At 53.1% G+C, this 17504-nt stretch overlaps 1 protein-coding gene across 1 annotated transcript; it reads right to left on the bottom strand.

Annotated features, from left to right (window-relative positions):
• Positions 1 to 7721: 7721 nt before the first annotated feature.
• On the bottom strand, positions 7722 to 16425 carry APLN (apelin). Its single transcript, XM_087813640.1, has 3 exons — positions 16359 to 16425; positions 10833 to 11004; positions 7722 to 10172 (listed from the first exon to the last, which is right to left on the bottom strand). The coding sequence occupies exons 1-2, from the start codon at positions 16423 to 16425 to the stop codon at positions 10838 to 10840; spliced, it is 234 nt and encodes a 77-aa protein (XP_087669766.1). The 3' UTR covers positions 7722 to 10172; positions 10833 to 10837.
• Between the last annotated feature and the right edge of the window lie 1079 nt (positions 16426 to 17504).

The raw sequence follows: 17504 nt of genomic DNA, 5'->3' as shown, positions 1-17504 counted from the left end.
AGCTCTCTCTGTAATAAACTTCCTAGAGCCCTGACCACAGGCCTGGCCAGACATTCTCTTGTGATTTTTTAATAACATCCTGTCTCCCTCACCAGGTGGTAAGGAATATGGTACATAGTAGGCACTCATCAAGCATTTGCTGGGTGTTGAAAAATGAATTTCTATAGCCTTTTACAGATGACAAGGCACTTTCCTATACAAACCATATATCCTCTGAGGTAGGCATGTTTCCCCCTGTTCACACGTACATCCAAACATTTTAACTTCAGAAACCACTTAAGCCTCACTACGAAAGAGCCTGTGAGGAAGCTAGGGATTGTTATTTCCATTTTATAAACAAAACTGAGGTCCAGAAAGGTGAAGCGAGCAACCCAGGCTTGGTACTTGGAGGAGTTAGGATTTTTAAGTGTCCAGACCCTGTGTTGGAAGGTATGATCGCTAGTGATCATTCCCCGTCAGTTATCGCTGTAGGCATCGTCACCTCCATCGTGATCGTGGCCATCTCAGTCTGGCAATAAAGGGTATGGTTAGCAAGCTTTGTGGGGAGACAAACTTGGGTTCCCATCTGGCCATCACCTGAGGGTGAGCTTCAGGGCCCGAGGAACATCTTGTAAGACTTCATGGGGGAGGTGGCCTTGGCTGGCACTTGAAGGGCTGGGGGAATCTGGGGAGGCAGAGAGTCTGGGGAGACTGGAAAAGTGAGAGGAGTGCTGGGAGATGGAGTTTGGGCAACTCAGCCCGAGGCCCTTCCCAGCTTCTGCTTCCTGAAAGCTATTCACTTCCTCACACCCCTGTGGGGCCAGGGGAGCTGCCAGGGCTGCATAGAGGGCACTGTGGCAGCCACTGACAGCAAAGGCTGGCACACTCTCACCACATATCACCACATATCCTTCCCTCGAGCCTCCCACAGGCAAGATAAGGAGTGAGTCTTCTCCATTGCTCACGTGGTGTCCTCCCCAGGGGTAGGCATTTTTTAGTTGATGGTTTAAAAGATTATTTTGATTCAGCCCTTGGTTGGGGACAGGTAAAATGGGCTCTTCTTATGCTTGGGTTGTGAAAATGGTAGCATAGGCTGAGGGGAGGTAGAGCTACTTCTGAAACTTGCACATGGCATGAGACCTGCAACTTGACAGGCAATTTGGGAGCAGGAATGGGATGGAAAGGGCTGTGGGGCTGAGCTGGGGGTAGCCCAGCGTCCCCTTGGAGTGGGGAAGGAGGAGGACCAGATTGGAACTCCTGGGGAAAGCATATTTTAATATTTTATATGAAAAAAGGTTAAATTCCCCTTTACTCTCATCCTTATTTTCTAATGTTTCTCTCTATTTATTTATTATTTATTTTAAAATTTAACTTATTAGGGTAACATTGGCTAATAAAATTATATCGGTTTCAGGTGTACAGTTCTATATACATCATCCTTATATTGTACTGTGTGGTCATCACCCCAGGTCAAGTCTCCTTCAATCACCATTTATCCTCCCACACCCTCTCCTACCTCCCACCCCCTTTCCCTCTGGCAATCACCCCACTGTTGTAAATGAGTGGATTAAAAAAGCTGTGGCACATTTACACCATGGAATACTACTCAGCTGTAAAAAAAGAAGGAACTCTTACGCTTTGCAACAGCATGGATAGACCTGGAGAGCATTACGCTAAGTGAAATAAGCCAGGCAGAGAAAGACAAGCACCACATGATCTCACTCATATGTGGAATCTAATGAACAGACTGAACTACCAAAGTGGAGGCACTTGAGATCTCTGACTGGCTAGAGGTGGGGGCTGAGTGGTGAGCCCTGCCTCCTCAGACCCCTCCCCCTCCATCCCTGTGGGATCTCCTCCCTCCCTGCTTTAACTTCCCTTATCTTTCCACACCCCTCACTAAGGAAGTGAGAGGAGCTCTAGGCTGTGAAACCATTTGGAAACCTAGAGACAGCGGGATGAAATCTCTTGAGTGTACCAGGGTCACCTACGCTGATCAGCACTCTTGCTGGGGAGGGAGCCAGAGACACAAGCACTTCTGCTGCCCTGGCACTGCGGGTGGGTGGCAGAATGAATCCTGCTCTGCAGCAGAGAGAGGTGACGGCAGCCCTTGAGAGAATGCTTGGCATTTCAACCGTGCCTTGGTCTTTCTTTAAAGCAATGCCACCTTAGTCCTCTCAGATCGTTTTCACATACCACAGAAGATCCTCATATGAACTTAGCCTCTCTGCACCTCAGTTTCCTCAGCTATAAAATGGGGTTGTGATGGGAACTGAGAAAGTCAGGACAGGTTACGTGCTCGGAACAGTGCTGGGCACATAGGAAGCACTCCCTGCCCGTTTGCTGGTATCATCTAGCTATGTCCCTTTAAGCAAGTCACTTTCCCTCTCTGAGACCCACTGTCTTCATCTGTAAAAATGAAGGGGCTCAGGGAACTGAATGACTTCCCAGGGGCCTGTCAGCTCTGGCCTCCTAGGATGCTATATGTCTGAGGTCAGGAAAACAGAGATTATTCTATGAAAATACACGAGGGGCACTGGGAATCCCCCAAAGATGAACTGACCTGCTGAGGGTCACACAGCCAGTTACAGGCCAACCTGGGGTTAGGATCCAGAGCACCGAATGTGTAGTTTCAGGTCACTGGGCTGGCCCGGCTGCAGCCTGCCAGTTCTTCAACAGCCAGGGAAGATCAGGAAGCATTTGGATGGCATGATGGTGAAATTATAAAATGGATGTTCCCGCAGCCTCTAAGGCTAAAGGAAGCTTGTGCAGACCCACATAACTCAGCCGTGGCCTTCCTCACTGGACAAGATCCCTGCTTCCTGCCATATGCCTATTTCTCCCAGAGCACTGATTCCCTCTACAGGGTGGCCTGAAGCATCCTCACTATTTGCTGGGACCTCAATGAAGCCAAGCAGATCACACACACACACACACACACACACACACACACACACACACCCCAGAAAGGCTCAAGGAGACCCAGTAAGCCCCAAGCAGCAGACTCCGGACTGGGACTCAAGCTTCTGAGCCCCTGGCCTGTGGAGAAAGGAGCCTGACCTCGCAATCCTAGTCCAGGTTCTGCCCAAGTTAATGCTGCCACAGGGCGGGGAGAAGGCCGAGGGCCTGACCTGTCCCCTCGGAGGCCCTATGGGTTGTTTAGGACACGGAGGTGGGGGTGCGAACCCCTATCGGGAGCATGGCAACTGACTTAAGCTGAGAACGGAGCCACATTTGAAGCTTGACTGGCCAGTTAGTGGCTCTGTGAATTTGAACAAGAGACTTGACCTCCCTGAGCCTGTTTTCCCATTTATAAACGAGAGGGTGATGGCTCCTGTCCACTTAGGGCTTCAGAGCGAGGCTTCATGGAGGTAATATCAGCTCCCACTAGTGATCGCCTATCGTGGGTTGGGCACTGTGCCCAACACTCTACCTGCATCATCACATTCAGTCCTGACCATAGTACTGAAAAGTAAGCAGAGTATCCTGCCCGGTGCAGAAACAGGGCTCATTGAGATCAAGACACAGGCTTTTCAGGTGTCACAGATAACTAATTAGTGGTGCTAAGGATACCATTGTAATTAACTAGTTATTAATAACAGGAAAGGAGCAAAAGGAAGGCCAGACATTACAGACATGTTCGCTGCAAAACACTGGGGGAAGGGAGCTGGACAAAGGGAAGACTCATGGTTAGTCAAGTTGGGATGACTAGGGAAGGTGCTTGACTATCAATCACACCTGGAGACAGATGGTTGGCCGGAATGGGCATGGCCACTGCAAATACACAAAGATTTGGGATATTTAATTCCCTAAACAGTGAAGCTCGCTCTCTTATGCTCTTGGTTTCTCGGTTCCTCTTGGCATGCTTGGCTACCTGGCGTTCTCCCGGGTGGCCCATGGCCATTCAGACCCCACACAATGGACTAATGGACTGCAGCTAGCCTGGTGCTGAACTGGACCTGGCTCCACCATAGGGAGGAAGCTCTGGACACTGGCTTTGCTTCTAGCCTTACTGAAACCCCAGCTGCACATCTTCAATGCCTGGACTAAGGGAAATGGGACTTTGGAAACCCAGGAATGTAATTCCACAGAAATAAAAATCACTCATTCTCCTGTTCGAATCTCAGGAAATTCCTTTTCACTCGGGCGTGGCTCAGTGGTTGAGCGTTATCTAGGATCCAGAAGAACGTAGTTTGATTCCTGGTCAGGGCACATGCCCGGGTTGCGGGCTCAATCCCCAGTTGGGGGTGTTTCTCTCTCTCCCTCTCCCTTCCTCTCTCTGAAATAAAGATATATATATATATATATATATATTTTAAAATAGAAGGTTCCTTTTCTTGGGATATCATAAGAACTCCACCCCCAGCAGCACCCAGTGGGGAAGAAGACACCCCCCTTCATCCAACATCACTAGGATTGGAACTCTGATTGGACTTCTTTCTTCGCAATCCTGTGGAAGAGCCTCATTTCCACCCACAACAACTCCAGACTTTCCACCGACAGTCCTTTTCTTTGTTGGTATAATTATTATCAGATAACTAGTTTATTAAATTCCCTTAATTTTATTTTTTAAATAATTTTATTGATTTTATAGAGTGAGGAAGGGAGAGGGAGAGATAGAAACATCAATGAGAGAGAGTCATTGATCGGCTGCCTCCTGCACGCCCCCTGCTGGGGATTGAGCCCCCAGCCCAGGCATGTGCCCTGACCCGGAATTGAGCCAGTGACCTCTTGGCTCAACCACTTAGCCACACCGGCCGGGCAAATTTCCTTAATTTTAGACCTTGCTGCAGAATGTAAGTCTTCCCTTTGGGCCCTAGGCAAGAGTTCAAGGGCTAAGTTGAAGGGCTTGCTGATGCTTCATGAGACAGGGTTCAGCAAACTGGGTCCCAACACCTGTTTTTATAAATAAAGTTTTGTTGGAACATAGCCACACCTGTTCACTTACACTTTATCTATGGCTGCTTTTGCACGACAATGGCCACCTGGAGTAGTTTTGGCCCACAAGTAAAAAATCCTTACTATCTGGCCTTTTCCAGAAAAAGTTTGCTGACCCCTGATTTGTAACATTCAAGGAAATGTTCTGGATGCAGCTCCCGCCTTTGGCTGAAGCCCAAGGCAGCAGCTAGGGAAGTCCCTTGCCAGGCTCCCTCTCTGAGCGCTGGCCAGTAGGAAAGGAAAACTGACTTTTCAAAGGAACCCTGGAGAAGCCTTCCATTTGGGGGGTTCCAGAGAAATGCTGGCTGAGTCAGCAGCCCCTCCTAGGGCCAGGAGCAGAAGGCAGTAAGCCTTTCACTGCCATTTATGTTGCCATTTAGCTGGCATGGGCTCACTCTCAGAAAGAAACTTTGATTAAGAAATTTCAGTTAAATAACCTTTAGGCCTGAAAAATAGAATTATATAAGCATCTCAGAGAGGCCACTTGGGCCAGGTCCCATAGCTCCCTCTGTGACAGAGGAGCCCAGCCCCATTTGGGGATACCAAGTCAGCCAGGGCTTCTGGGAGAATCTGAAATGTTTGGCTTCCCAGTGGCTCATTTGCCGGCACACCTGGGGGCCTGAAAGCCGTGTGTGGTCTGAGTCTGGCTGCCTTCCTAACCGCTGTCATTTCAGGGGCTGCCTAATTTCCTGATGGATTCGAAGCACCGTTGTTTTTCAGGCTCTCTGTCCCTTGCTTCAATCTCTATGTCCAGGACTCATGGTCCAGAAACAGCTACACGAGCTCCTTTTTTACCCCCTCTGCATTTTCTTTTTCTTTTTTTTTAAATCCTCACCTGAGGATATTTTTCCCATTGCTTTTCAGAGAGAGTGGGAGAGAGAAATATTGATGTGAAAGACACATTGATTGGTTGCCCCTTGGGGATCAAGTCTGCAACCAAGGTATGTGCCTTGGTCAGAATCGAACCCAGGACCCTTCAGTCCGCTGGCCGACGCTCTAACCACTGAGCCAAATGGGCCAGAGCTTTTTCCTCTCCATTTTCTAAAACAAACCCCTACTCTGATTCTATTGCATTTATTTGTCCAAGTAAAGATATCGCCAAAGGGTAGTAACCCTATGTTCTGCCTCCTTTAGGCATAACACCAGTTCCCTTTCCCCTCACCCCTTCCCAAAGAGCTCAGACTTTCACTCACCCACTAGCACCCAGTGGACTACATGTGCCCAGAAGACACTAGTGGCTTCTCCTCCTTTCTGTCCCCACCTCCACCACCCATCGTCCTCTTGCCAACTTAACCAAATTCAATTGGGCCCTCTGGAGCCAATGTTAGTTGGTCAGCCTCCACTAGCCTTTCTCTAAGCCCGCCAGTTCACACCATTCCTATTGCACTTACTGAGATTACCAGGCATACTTTGTACTTAAGTCTACTCTCTAAGTAGGAGAACTTCTATGGTACCAGAGAAAGAGTTTGCATCCTGGAATTCGAGGTCCAGATTCTGGATTCACTTCACCTTTCTGAGCCTGTTTTCTCATTTATAAAATGGGCATTGTGGCCTTTGTTGCCCAATCGTTAGGATGATAAAATGAGTTGATGGTTTTTTGGTTTTTTTAAATCCTCACCTGAGGATATTTTTCCCATTGCTTTTCAGAGAGAGTGGGAGAGAGATAGAGATAGAGATAGAGATAGAGAGAGATAGAGATAGAGATAGAGATAGAGATAGAGATAGAGATAGAGATAGAGATAGAGATAGAGATAGAGATAGAGATAGAGATAGATAGAGATAGAGATAGATAGAGATAGATAGATAGAGAGAGAGAGAGAGAGAGAGAGAGAGAGAGAGAGAAACATCGATGTGAGAGATGCATGGATTGGTTGCCTCCCGCACATGTCCCGACTGGGGCTGGAGAATCCAGCCTGAACCGAGGTACGTGCCCTTGCTAGGAATCGAACCTGAGACCCTTCAGTCCATGAGGAAATGCTCTAACCACTGAGCCAAACTGGCCAGGGTGATTTATTTATTTATTTATTTATTTATTTATTTATTTATTTATTTAAAAAGCACTGTAAACTGTTAAAGGGCTACCCCCTTATGTGTCAGTAGTAAGTTGTCCCTTCCTGCCACCTCTCCCTTCTCCTTGGTTTCGTGTGAAACTGGAGCTTTGGGGGAGATGAGGGTGGTAACAGATGAATCAGCATAAAGCCAGCCCACCCAAAACCTCCTTGCCTAAAACCAATTGCTCTGACAACCAGTTTGCCTAAAAGTCAGAGTAGTAATTTTGAAAGAAGTGGCTTTGTACCAATTTTCTTAAGAGGCACTTCCAACATAATGCCATATTTTTAAATCGCTCTGTCACAATCTGCAGCATTATGTTGATGATGAGCTCGTTTTGTGTGCTTGTGGATGGCTTTTGCTATTTCATCTGCTATTGAGCAGTTTTATGACTTCTTAGCAAGTTTGCTGAAAACCTTCTCTTAAAATTGTATATTTCTACACTAGATACTTGTCAAATCTATTGCATTTCCCACAAGATGTATCGAATGCACCGTTTTGATCATTCCAGACTCTTTCGAGCTGGGTTTTGCTTTGCATCCTATACGCCTGTGTGCACCTAACAAGTTGATTAACAGAATTAGCAAGCACCCAATGTTCCTTTCTGTCCTGCAAGGTAGTGGCATTTTGACAACAAGCATGAAGAAGTGAGACAGACGGGGCAGCTTGCATCGAGCTCCTTGTATTTTATTTGTCAGGCTCTCTCACTCATCAAGCAGCTCTACTTTGTGAAACATAAAATCATACATACAACATCATGACCAAATGTATTTATTGCAGGAAACAACATTTTTCAAGAGAGGCGAACTGGCTAAAAAGTCCCGAAAGTGTTCAAAAGTAGATAAAATTAGAAGACACCCACCAAGGATACAAAACAATTTTTAGTAGAAATCCCACCTTTAATCAGAATTAAATAAATTGCTTTCTAAAAATCCTTTAAATGACACTGCAGAAAAATTAGGACACCCAAACAGATTCCCAAACATTTTGAAGTGGACTGAGTTTTACGTGAACAAGCCATTGAGCAGAGATTCCTTTTGTGACTTTGCAGCAAACTGGTGTGTGGCCGTTTGGCCTGGAACCGATTTAGGATGCAAGCATACTGCCTTTGCACGCGCAACATGTGGGCATGGGGACAATCATGGCCCTCAGGGGACAGGGACATCTCTCCTGAATATGACCTCCAGGAGTAAGGGCAAACTGTCATCTTTAACTCTTTATTATAAAGACATATTTACACAGAACAATCTTTACAAACACAGTGAACACAACAATGGGGAGGGGACACTTTCTTAATGAAAAGGGCCTTCATAGCTTTGTATAAATTAGTACAAGAATCATACACAACCATTTTAAATAAGACAAGCCTCCAGCCCCCCACTGCTCTCTGCCATCCCCCTTGTCCCCCTTGTCCCTCCTTCCCCATGGGGCTGGGTAGCTGATGAGGCAAGAGATACAGAGAGGGGGAGGAAGAAAGCCCAACCCCTGGTGGGGGCATCAGTGGCAGAAGAGGCTTTCTGGACACTGGCCAGCCCCTACTCTGAGTCTGAGGGGTGTGGGGGAGGCGAGCACCCAGCCAAGCTCCCCAGGGTGGGCCTTAAAGCAGCAGCAGCAGCAGCAGCAGCGTTAGCAGCAGCAGAGGTAAGGGTGAGAGGCGGGTAGGCAACATCAGGGTTACTGTGGGACTCAGGGGCCCTGACTCCCCTTGCCCCCAAACACACATAGGTGGCCATCAGGCTCTTGTCTCCCCTTTTCTCCCTCTTAGGAGGCCTCTGAGAAGGAAGCCCGCTCAGACCTGCATTTCATCCCATTCTCCCTTCCTTCTCTCCTTCCCTCCCTCCCTCCCTTCTTCTCCCCTTCCCCCTCCCACGAAGGGAAGGCCACTGGGAAAGAAGGTTCAGTCAACATGAAGGGAAGGCTATTGATCCAATTACTTAAGGCACCTCCCAGCTCTTGAAAACTAGGGCTGGGGTGGGAGTGGTCATCTCATCTGGGTGCTTGAGCTGCCCCTATGAAAATACCAGGGGTCTGGGAGTGCTGAAGGCATGGGGTCTGCTGGCCAGTTAAGGAATTTCTCAATAGCTCTGTCCCCACGCCACTGCCATCACGGGGCAGCTCACAGTCTGCTCTCCTCTCCCCTCCCAGCTGCCCCCAGCCCCAACCCCAAGAAAAGGCACTTAATTGGTTTTGAAAAGACATCAAGAGTGAAGAGGGCATCATCAAGTAGGAGTTGGGAGCCCTAGGTCCTCATTCAGGCTCCACAGTGACCCTCAGCAGGTCACTGTCCCTCTCTAGGCCTCTGTCTGTGCAGGAGTTTGCAGAAGGAGGCAGAGCTAAGTGACCTGCAAGGTTCCTTTTAGCTCTGCTATTCTATGATTCTTGGCAAAAGCACTTCTGCCTGGCTTTTGCTTCCGGGAGGGTGTAGAGCCACCTCAGGCCCATCACCCCCCACTTCCTGAGCTCAAGCTTGAACTAGCTGGTGAGGGGGACAGAGTAAGTTGGGGAGCCATGAGTTGGGGGGAGTGTTAGAAGACACAGTGAGGTGAGAGAAGTGACAGAGTGCTTAGTGCCCTTCTCCTTTGCCTCTCCTTTAACCAGGCCAAACGCGGGGCTGAGATTCCTCCCCTTCTCTAATGCTACACCCCCCCACCAGAGCACCAACCCGCCACCCCAATGCCCCCAAGGCACCCTGTCTGCATGCCAAGGCCTCTGGCCTCTAACTAGAGTTTCTCATTGCTCATCTCTTTACTTCCCTCTGAGGCCTGCTGAAGGGTCCAACTGGCATGAAAACCTGAGACCTGCTGGAGCCCATTGAAGAAGAGAGTGTTTCCATGCAGCCCCCAGGGCAAACCTGAGGGAGGGAGGGCTGCGGGAAGGGTTGGGGTATTGGGTGGGAGCAATGGACACTGGAGCAGGGGGAGGTCCAGAGGGAAGAATGACGGCCTTCCAGTGCTGGGTCTCCAAAGTCAGTCCAGAGAAGGGCCAGGAAGAGGGCCTGAATGGATCCTTCGGAGAGAAAGAGAATCATCGAACTGGGGCAGGACCATGTCATTCAGGGAGGCTGGTGGGTGAGAAGAGCTGGGACCATCAGCAGCTGGGACGAGTGCAAGATGAGAGGCGAATGGATGTAAGGGCTCCAGGGAAGCAGGCCCATTTATGGAGCAGAGAGAAGTGCAGGGGGGAAGTACTTGAGGCCCCCTTCAGTCCTAAAGAGACAAAAAGGACCAGAAAGAAATCATTGACATGTCCTAGGTCAAAGGAATCCCGGGGGGGGGGGAGGGGGGGAATGGGACAGGTTTCATTCTGGCCCCTCCTCCTCACAGTCCTGAACCTAAAGCCCAAGGTCGCTGAGTTGGTGCCACCCGTCCAGGCTATAGGGGAAGAGACAACAGGCCAGGCCTCAGGGACAGGCTTAGGCCAGCTCCCTGACACTGTCTTTGGCTTCTCTCTCCTTCCCATGCTCTGGGCAATTCTTCCAATTCTCTGCCTGCTACCCCCAAGGCTCTCTGACCCCTTCCAGGCCCTCCCCTTCTGCTGAGGATCCACAGCTCATCAAGGCCCCCTAGGACTTCTAGAACTCTCCAAGTAGGCCAGCCTGCCCAACTCCAGGGTGGAGGGGAGCCAACACCCAACTCCTGAGTAGCCAGGAGACTGGCTCCTAAGTGTCAGGCCCCTCTCTGGGCCTCGGTCTCCTCTTCTGCAAAACGAAGGAGTGAGATGGGGGCTCTGTAAGCCCCTGTGTTGTGTGTGATGCCAGGACTGCTTGGGGCAGGTGTGTGACCAGTGATAAGCACAGGGTCATCCAGCTTCCAGGCTGATCCTCCCCCAGCCCTTCCACATCACCCACTGACCAGAGGCTCAAGTACCTGCTTCAGAAAGGCATGGGGCCCTTATGAGAGAGGCGTGGCCGCTGGCGGCGGAATTTTTTCCGACCTCCCTGCCAGGGCCCTGGTCCATTCCTTGACCCTCTGGGCTGCACCAGGTGGCGGACATTGCCTTCCTCCAGCCCCTTCCTGGCAGAAGGCTGCAGCAGGGGCCCTGCAAGGAGAAAGCCTGTTAGCAGGAGGGCTGGTTCACATAAGCAGGGGGCCGGAGCCCGCAGGCCCGTGGCAGGGGACAACCTCTCCATGAGGTGGCATTGCTCAGAGCTGTCCTTTGTTTTTGTCTTCTATCTTGATGAACAATTTTCAATCTTTACACTGTCTTAGGGGCAAATGGAACCTACTCCTCACATCTTGAAATTTATGGAGCTGAGTTTCTGTCCTTTTGACAGTCTTGTCATGTCTCTGAAAGGCACAGACTTGTTCTTTGTTTAGAACAAAACTGGGAGTGCGGTTTCGGGCACTATGCATGTGGTTGGCTGGGGCACAGCAGGCACTAACACTCCCATTGCACCCTCACAACCAATACGCTTAAAAAGCTTCGCACATACAACACATCAGTGAAATAAATGCCTCCACCACCACGTACCCATCACCCAGATTCAAGGTATCCAGAGGGAGTCATGTATGCCTTTGTTAGCCCCTTTTTTTCTTTGCTGAAGTATCTTTAAAGCCAAATCCGGAACATGATGTCATTGTCCTCCTAGCTCCCTCACTATGCAGTGACCCACTTTTGAGTGCTGGAGATCTCGTACCTCACCCCTGGCATCTCATCAGTGTTTAGGCATCTCCTGGGATCACTTCTCTTGTGGCCACCTTGTGGGAGTGGCTGGGGGGTGCCTCTGACTCTTACATGTGCCTTATACTGGGTTTTACTCAGCCTGTGATCAGATTTAGAGGCCAATAGCTATTCCATGAATAAATGAGTAAACAAAGGCATGAAAGGTCACCTCAAGCAGCAAGTCTGTGCCTGAGGAGGGGGCTGGGCTGCTGCAGTTGGCACCTCCCCGCCAGATGCCCTATCTCCTTTCATCCTCACATCACATGCCCATCCTGTATCTAATGTAAATTCCTGCCATTTCAAGCCCGGTTGGCTTCTCTTCTTCTCTTTTGAACCCTGCCCTACATCTGTGCACATTTGGCTTAGAGTAGAAGCCTTCTGATGCCAGCCCAAGCCCTGGCAATAGACTCCAAAGTGGTGCTGGGTGTTCCTGGTCTCGGTGAGGGAGAAGGCACATGGGCTGGCTCTCATGGAGGCTGCAGTGCAGCCAAGGAAGGCTGGAAGCAGGCAGAGCAGGGAGATGAGATGGTGCTGGGCAAGGGGCAGATTGGCAGGGTACTTGTGCAATGCCCAGTATGGGGCTGGCCTGCAGAAACACGGCTTCCAAGGCAGCGATCAGACACCCCAGCCTCTCTTCCCCCACATCATCAGGTTCACCTTCAGCTCTACCCCTGATCCTCGAGCCCCAGTTCCATCTATCCAAGAATTCCCACCACTAGTTCACAGTCTCCATATAACCCCCCACCAGCCATGCCCCTGGCTGTCCCTCTTTTCCCTCCTCCTTGCCTCCAGCATCCTTCCTTGGTTCATTGGCTCATGTGATTCCTCCTCCTCTTGCTTTCCTGGGGCCTGCTGCTCTCTACCCAGACACACACACCCACCACGCACACACGCACACTCTAGTCCCCCACCCTCCTTCCCCAAGAAAAGTCACAGGCCCCTTGCAACCCTGCTGTTTACCAGTCACATTTCTGTGCTTCCGGGCTCATATGTCAGTGCCTCCCTTAAGCCCATCACCTAATGAGGATTAAAGTACAAACTAGATTTGCACTTTAGGCCAGTAGGCAAAGGGCCTGGGCCCAGGAGGGAAGGACCTTCACTAAGCCGCCTAGACCAGCTGCTTTCCTGTGTTTTGGGGTCCCCTCAAGGTTCTCCCTGCCCCCTGAGGCTGATAAGAATGATTCGGGTGAGGAGCCCGTATGGGAGAAATCTTTGGGGCAGGAAGGACTGTGCTGGGGACACGGCCAGGTGCAGGGAAGGACCCTGACAATGTAAGTGAGACCTTGGTTCTTAGGTCCCTGCCAACTACTGGGGCTGGAGTGGACATGGGGCAGTGGCACAGGCTACAGCCCCAGGGGTACAGTGAGCATGGAGAAGAGAAATGCAGTGCCCGGATTGGGGGGACATCACCTCCAAAAGTTCAGCACCCAGGGCTGTGATGGGAGGGAGGGCTAAGGGTGATGAGTCCTAATGGGGGGAGGGGAGATGGAGAAACAGGATGGGGAACAAGGATGGTGCCTCGGACTCTGGCCAGGGACACGTCCAGACTTGAAGCCTGCAGAGAATGACCTGAGCTGACTGCACTCAGCCAGGCCCTGGAGAGCAGCCACTCAGAAGCTCCTGGCATCTTGCATCCCATCGGTGGGGGGGGGGGGGGGGTTCACTGTCCTTGTAGCCGGAAGTCTGCAGCTCCTCCCGCACCCTGATCCCATCACCCACCTGTTTCCTACTTTTGATTCTGAGTCTGGCTCACCCTAAGATAAGCTGACACCTGAAACCCAGGCTTTATCCTGTCCAAAGGGACTTTTAGAGGCTGTTAATTCTCATCATTGCAGACAGCCTGGTTATACAAAAGAGTTCCCCTTTCCAAATGGGGGCTATTCTCAATGCACTTAAACAGTTTATAACTCACTTGCTACTTAAAGGGGGGCTGGAGCAATCCTCCAAAGAATCCCCAGCCTAGAGGGACCGGAGCCATCACTCTCCAAAGCACCACCAGCAGCGAAGCCCCAACATCTCTGCACTGAGACCCACAGTGAGCAAGGAACAGGGTTAGATTTTCAGGCAGCCTGAACTCCAGGCCTGCCAGCACACAAAGAGGTACATGTGACTTTTCAGGAACAAACCAGCCTCACCAGGAACGACGCACCTGTTTTTCCTCTTGTCATCTAGCCTATCTTGTGATGGCTTTAAAAGGCCACATGGGTGCTCTGGCGGGGACCCTGCTGGCTATGTCCCCTCCACTACTCTAGGGTTTCCAGGGTGAAGCTTCCTGCGTTGGTCCAGCCTGCCATCCCAGTGCCCTGAGTGATCTTCTCATGTCAGCTTTGCTGCCTTCGGACACATTATGCTCAGGCTGCCTGGCCTCCACTTCAATTGCATGAGTCCTGTGCCACCGAGAGGCCCGGCTCAGGTTACATGGACGCTTAGTGCATAGAAATTGGGAATGGAATCACCACGCCCTGGCCCTGAGCGGGAGGGGTACGCGGTTCTCACACTGTCACCCGACTGCAGGCTTTGAGCTGGGGCTGGGGAGAGGGAGAGGAAGGAGAGGAAGAGAGGTTCTCAGACGAAGACCAAGGAACACTTGGCCCTGGCCCAGTGGCTCTCGGACTCAGAAGAGCAAAGTGTACCCCAGGTCAGGAGGCAGTGGAGGAGTCTGAGTGTACTGGGGGGGGGGGCATTCCAAGTTGGGACAGAGTGTTATGGAGAAAGCGTGGTTTTTGGGCCTGGGATGTTGTCGGGGGACTCTGGGTGGGGAGAGCACGCAAGTCTGGGCCAAGGGCCAGGTGGTTCTGGGTTCCTGGTTCTGACCCAGGAGAGAAGGCGGGAGGAACAGGACATGGGTACCTGGCGCCCTTCCTCGGCTCCGGGAGAGGCCGTGTGGTGGAAGAAGCAGTAGGAGCCTTGGGAGTTTACTGTGCTGGGCTTAAGCAAAATGTGAAGGGAACAAATTTACCCCGTCAGGACAGAGAGAAGATGCATGGCCTAGAGAAGGAAGAAGGGTGGATTAAAGTAAGTGGCAGGGTCCGGGCCAGACCCGCTGTTCCCTCCCTGTGACACCAGCTCTCCCCTCTACCAGGGTTCTCGTGGTGCTCAGTTGGCCAAGGGTCTCCCCATAACCTCTAGGGGAGCAGCAGGCATGCAGGTCAGGCAAAGCTCGCTTCCTCTGGTGTGCCCACTCTTTCCTCCTGGAGGCATTGCTTTAGACTATTTACTAGTAGTGGTGCCAGGTGGGTGTCTTGTCTTGTCATCTGCCCTGGATGGTAGGCTCATGGAGGACAGGCCCAGGTGGCATCTTTCATTCAGATCTTTCGCTCTCTTCCTGCCATTGGCTGCCTGACAAGAGTTTCCAAGGAAAAAGCCTGCTCCCTCCTTACCAAGGAGGTGCCTGACCCAGAGCTCGGGCCCTGAGAGGAAGACCTCTGGACAGCTAGCTGAAGGCAGGTGATGCCAGACCCAACCAATGCACCTTTCTGAGAAGCCAGGCAGCACTCCCAGGGCCAGGGCAGTGCCATGAGACAAGAGCAGAGAAAGGAGGAGACCTATAGAGAGAGAGGTGGAGCCCCATCGGGCCCCTCAGAGGTCCCTGGGCTACAGGCCATTCTGCTCTGGAGGGTCTGGAACCAAATGGGGCCCTGTGCTTTTCCTGTAGGAAACTTGCTGCCCTGCCCTCTTCTCTCATCTGCTCCCACCTCCCTGTGACTGCAGCCCTGGCACTGGCATTAATCCTCCTGGTCTTGGCCTTTCCTTCTGTGGTGCCAGGCAGGCAGCAGTGACAGCCAGGTCACAGGACTGTGGCAGCTGGAGGTGGGATCTGGCAGCCTCGGGACACACTGACACATAGAGGACGCGCAGCCCAGGGTGGGACTGCTGGGGCTTGGGGAGGGCAAGGGAGCCCCAGTGCCAAGTATGCCAGGCGGGAGATGTGGTGCAGGTGAGGGCAAGAGGACTGACTCCCCCTCCCTGAGCGGCAGGGAGGTGTCAGCTTAGGCGCTGTTTCCTAGTCTGGTGCCTGGAGACAGGGTCACTGAGGTGAAGAATGCCTGCGCCTGGGGCAAAGGGGAGGCCTGAGCCAGGATATCTAAGAACAGTCTGTGGGCCTTGCGTGCAGGAGCAGAACAGACCAGACGGGACCTTGGAGTAAGGGTGAAGACCAGCCTGGCCCGGCGCTGCCCAGCTTGGCCAGGGGGAGGCTGCCTCCGCTCACATGCAGGCTGGAAGGAGCAGCAGCTGGGCTCCACTCCCCCAGCTCCGCTCCTGCGTATGCAACAAGTGTCACGTCTGCATCTTGGCACATCATGTCCAGTGTTCTGCCCCCTCGGACCAGACCAGCCGCCGGTTCCTAACCCCCAGGGTGCAGAAACCCTTCAACGAGGGGGCCCAGCCCACCGGGCTCAGGTCAGTTCCCTCCATTGACCCACGAGGGGCGCGGGACATGCCCCCCGCGACCCTCCACCAAATGGGATGCGGGGCGCGGGACACGCGGAGCACTCCTGAGGGCCTGCGCTCCGAGGACTGTGAGGGGCAAGGCGCCGATCGGGTGATGTCCGAGGCCGCAGCCGCCGGTCCCCCGCCGGGGCGCCCTGTCAGCCTGCAGCCGGCGCGTGGCTGCTCCCGCCCGGCGGGCGCCCGGCTCCGGGAGGCGGAGAGCAGAGCGCGCGGCGGGGCAGCGCGAAAGCAGCGCGGGAGGCGCGGGCGGCGCGGGCGTCCGGGCGGCTCGCACTCACCTCCACACACCGCGGTCAGGGAGAGCCAGAGCAGCAGCAGCGCCCGCACGCACAGCTGCAGATCCATGCTGCTCGGCCGGCCGCGCCGCGGGCCTGGCCAGGTGGCGGGGAGGCGCAGGAGCCGGGCGTCCGCAGGCCGAGCGGGGCGCCAGGCGCAGCTCGTGCGGGCCGGTGGGCGCGGGGCTCGCGGGGCTCCCGGGCCGCGCGCCTGCCGCCTGCCGCCTGCCGCCTCCTGCAGCTCCCTCCCCGGGGCGGGCAGCGCCACGCAGCTGGCTCCAGCGGCTGCCGGGTGGCAGCGAGCTCCTTCCCGGCGGCTGGCTGCTCGGCCGCGGCTCCGGCTGCCCGTGCTCCAGGCTGCCAGCGAGAATGCTCCCTGCTCACTCTAGGGGCTGCATTTTGTAGCTCGGGGCTTGGCCGAGAGCCCACTTGGTCATGTGGTCATCCGGACGGCTGGAGGGGGGGGGGCCAGGAAGAGGGAGAGGGGGTGAGGCTCCCGCACCGCCCCCCCTCCCGGCACGCACACTGCAGCCCCAGCCAGGGAGCTAGAGGGAACCTAGAGGTGGCCCCACAACAAAGGCTGCGCTGCCGCTCCGACAACCCACAGCCGCTTCCCAGACAATGCCCGCCTGGCTGGGGCCCGAGGGTTCGGGAAACCTGAAGGATTTCAAACACAGGAAGAATTTGGGGCGGGGGAGGGGCGCACTGAATCCTTGCTCACCTCGCTTGCTTAACAGCTGTCAAGGATCCTGGGCGCCCTGGGAAGCACCCGGCCCAGGCTGCCCCAACTCACCCGGAACATCTCTGGCCCTCTCGCGCTCCCTGCCACTCCGCATCAGCACGGGCTTGCCAGAGACCCCCCACGCTGGCCCGCCTATCCCCTCTCCTCCGAAACTTCAACTAGCTTTCTTTTGAGGATGGCTTCCCAGGCTTGTGCCCAAGACTGCTTAATTGCCTAACGTCCCCAGGAGGCACCCTCTACCTACAGTGCCGCCATCCAGCCCATCCAGCGCCTGCGTTCATCATTCTTGCAGCTGCACCTCAAATCCCATCTTACCCAGAAGACTTGACAGGGTAACATCTACTCCAGGAGGGGCTGCCCCTGGGTTCCTCCTCCTTGCTGGGACGCGCAGCAGCTCCTTTGGCGTC

This window comes from Miniopterus natalensis, chromosome X (genome assembly GCF_054644295.1).
Source record: "Miniopterus natalensis isolate mMinNat1 chromosome X, mMinNat1.hap1, whole genome shotgun sequence".
In the NCBI taxonomy this organism is placed as follows: Eukaryota; Metazoa; Chordata; class Mammalia; order Chiroptera; family Miniopteridae; genus Miniopterus; species Miniopterus natalensis.
This window is presented reverse-complemented; position numbering and strand designations above follow the sequence as displayed.

Bases quoted from the DNA above. Each gene is read 5' to 3' on its own strand.
- APLN (XM_087813640.1), bottom strand. From the start codon at position 16,425: ATGGATCTGCAGCTGTGCGTGCGGGCGCTGCTGCTGCTCTGGCTCTCC. The intron at 11,005-16,358 runs GTGAGTGCGAGC...TTCTCCTTGCAG, and splicing joins CCTGACCGCGGTGTGTGGAG to GGCCCCTGCTGCAGCCTTCT.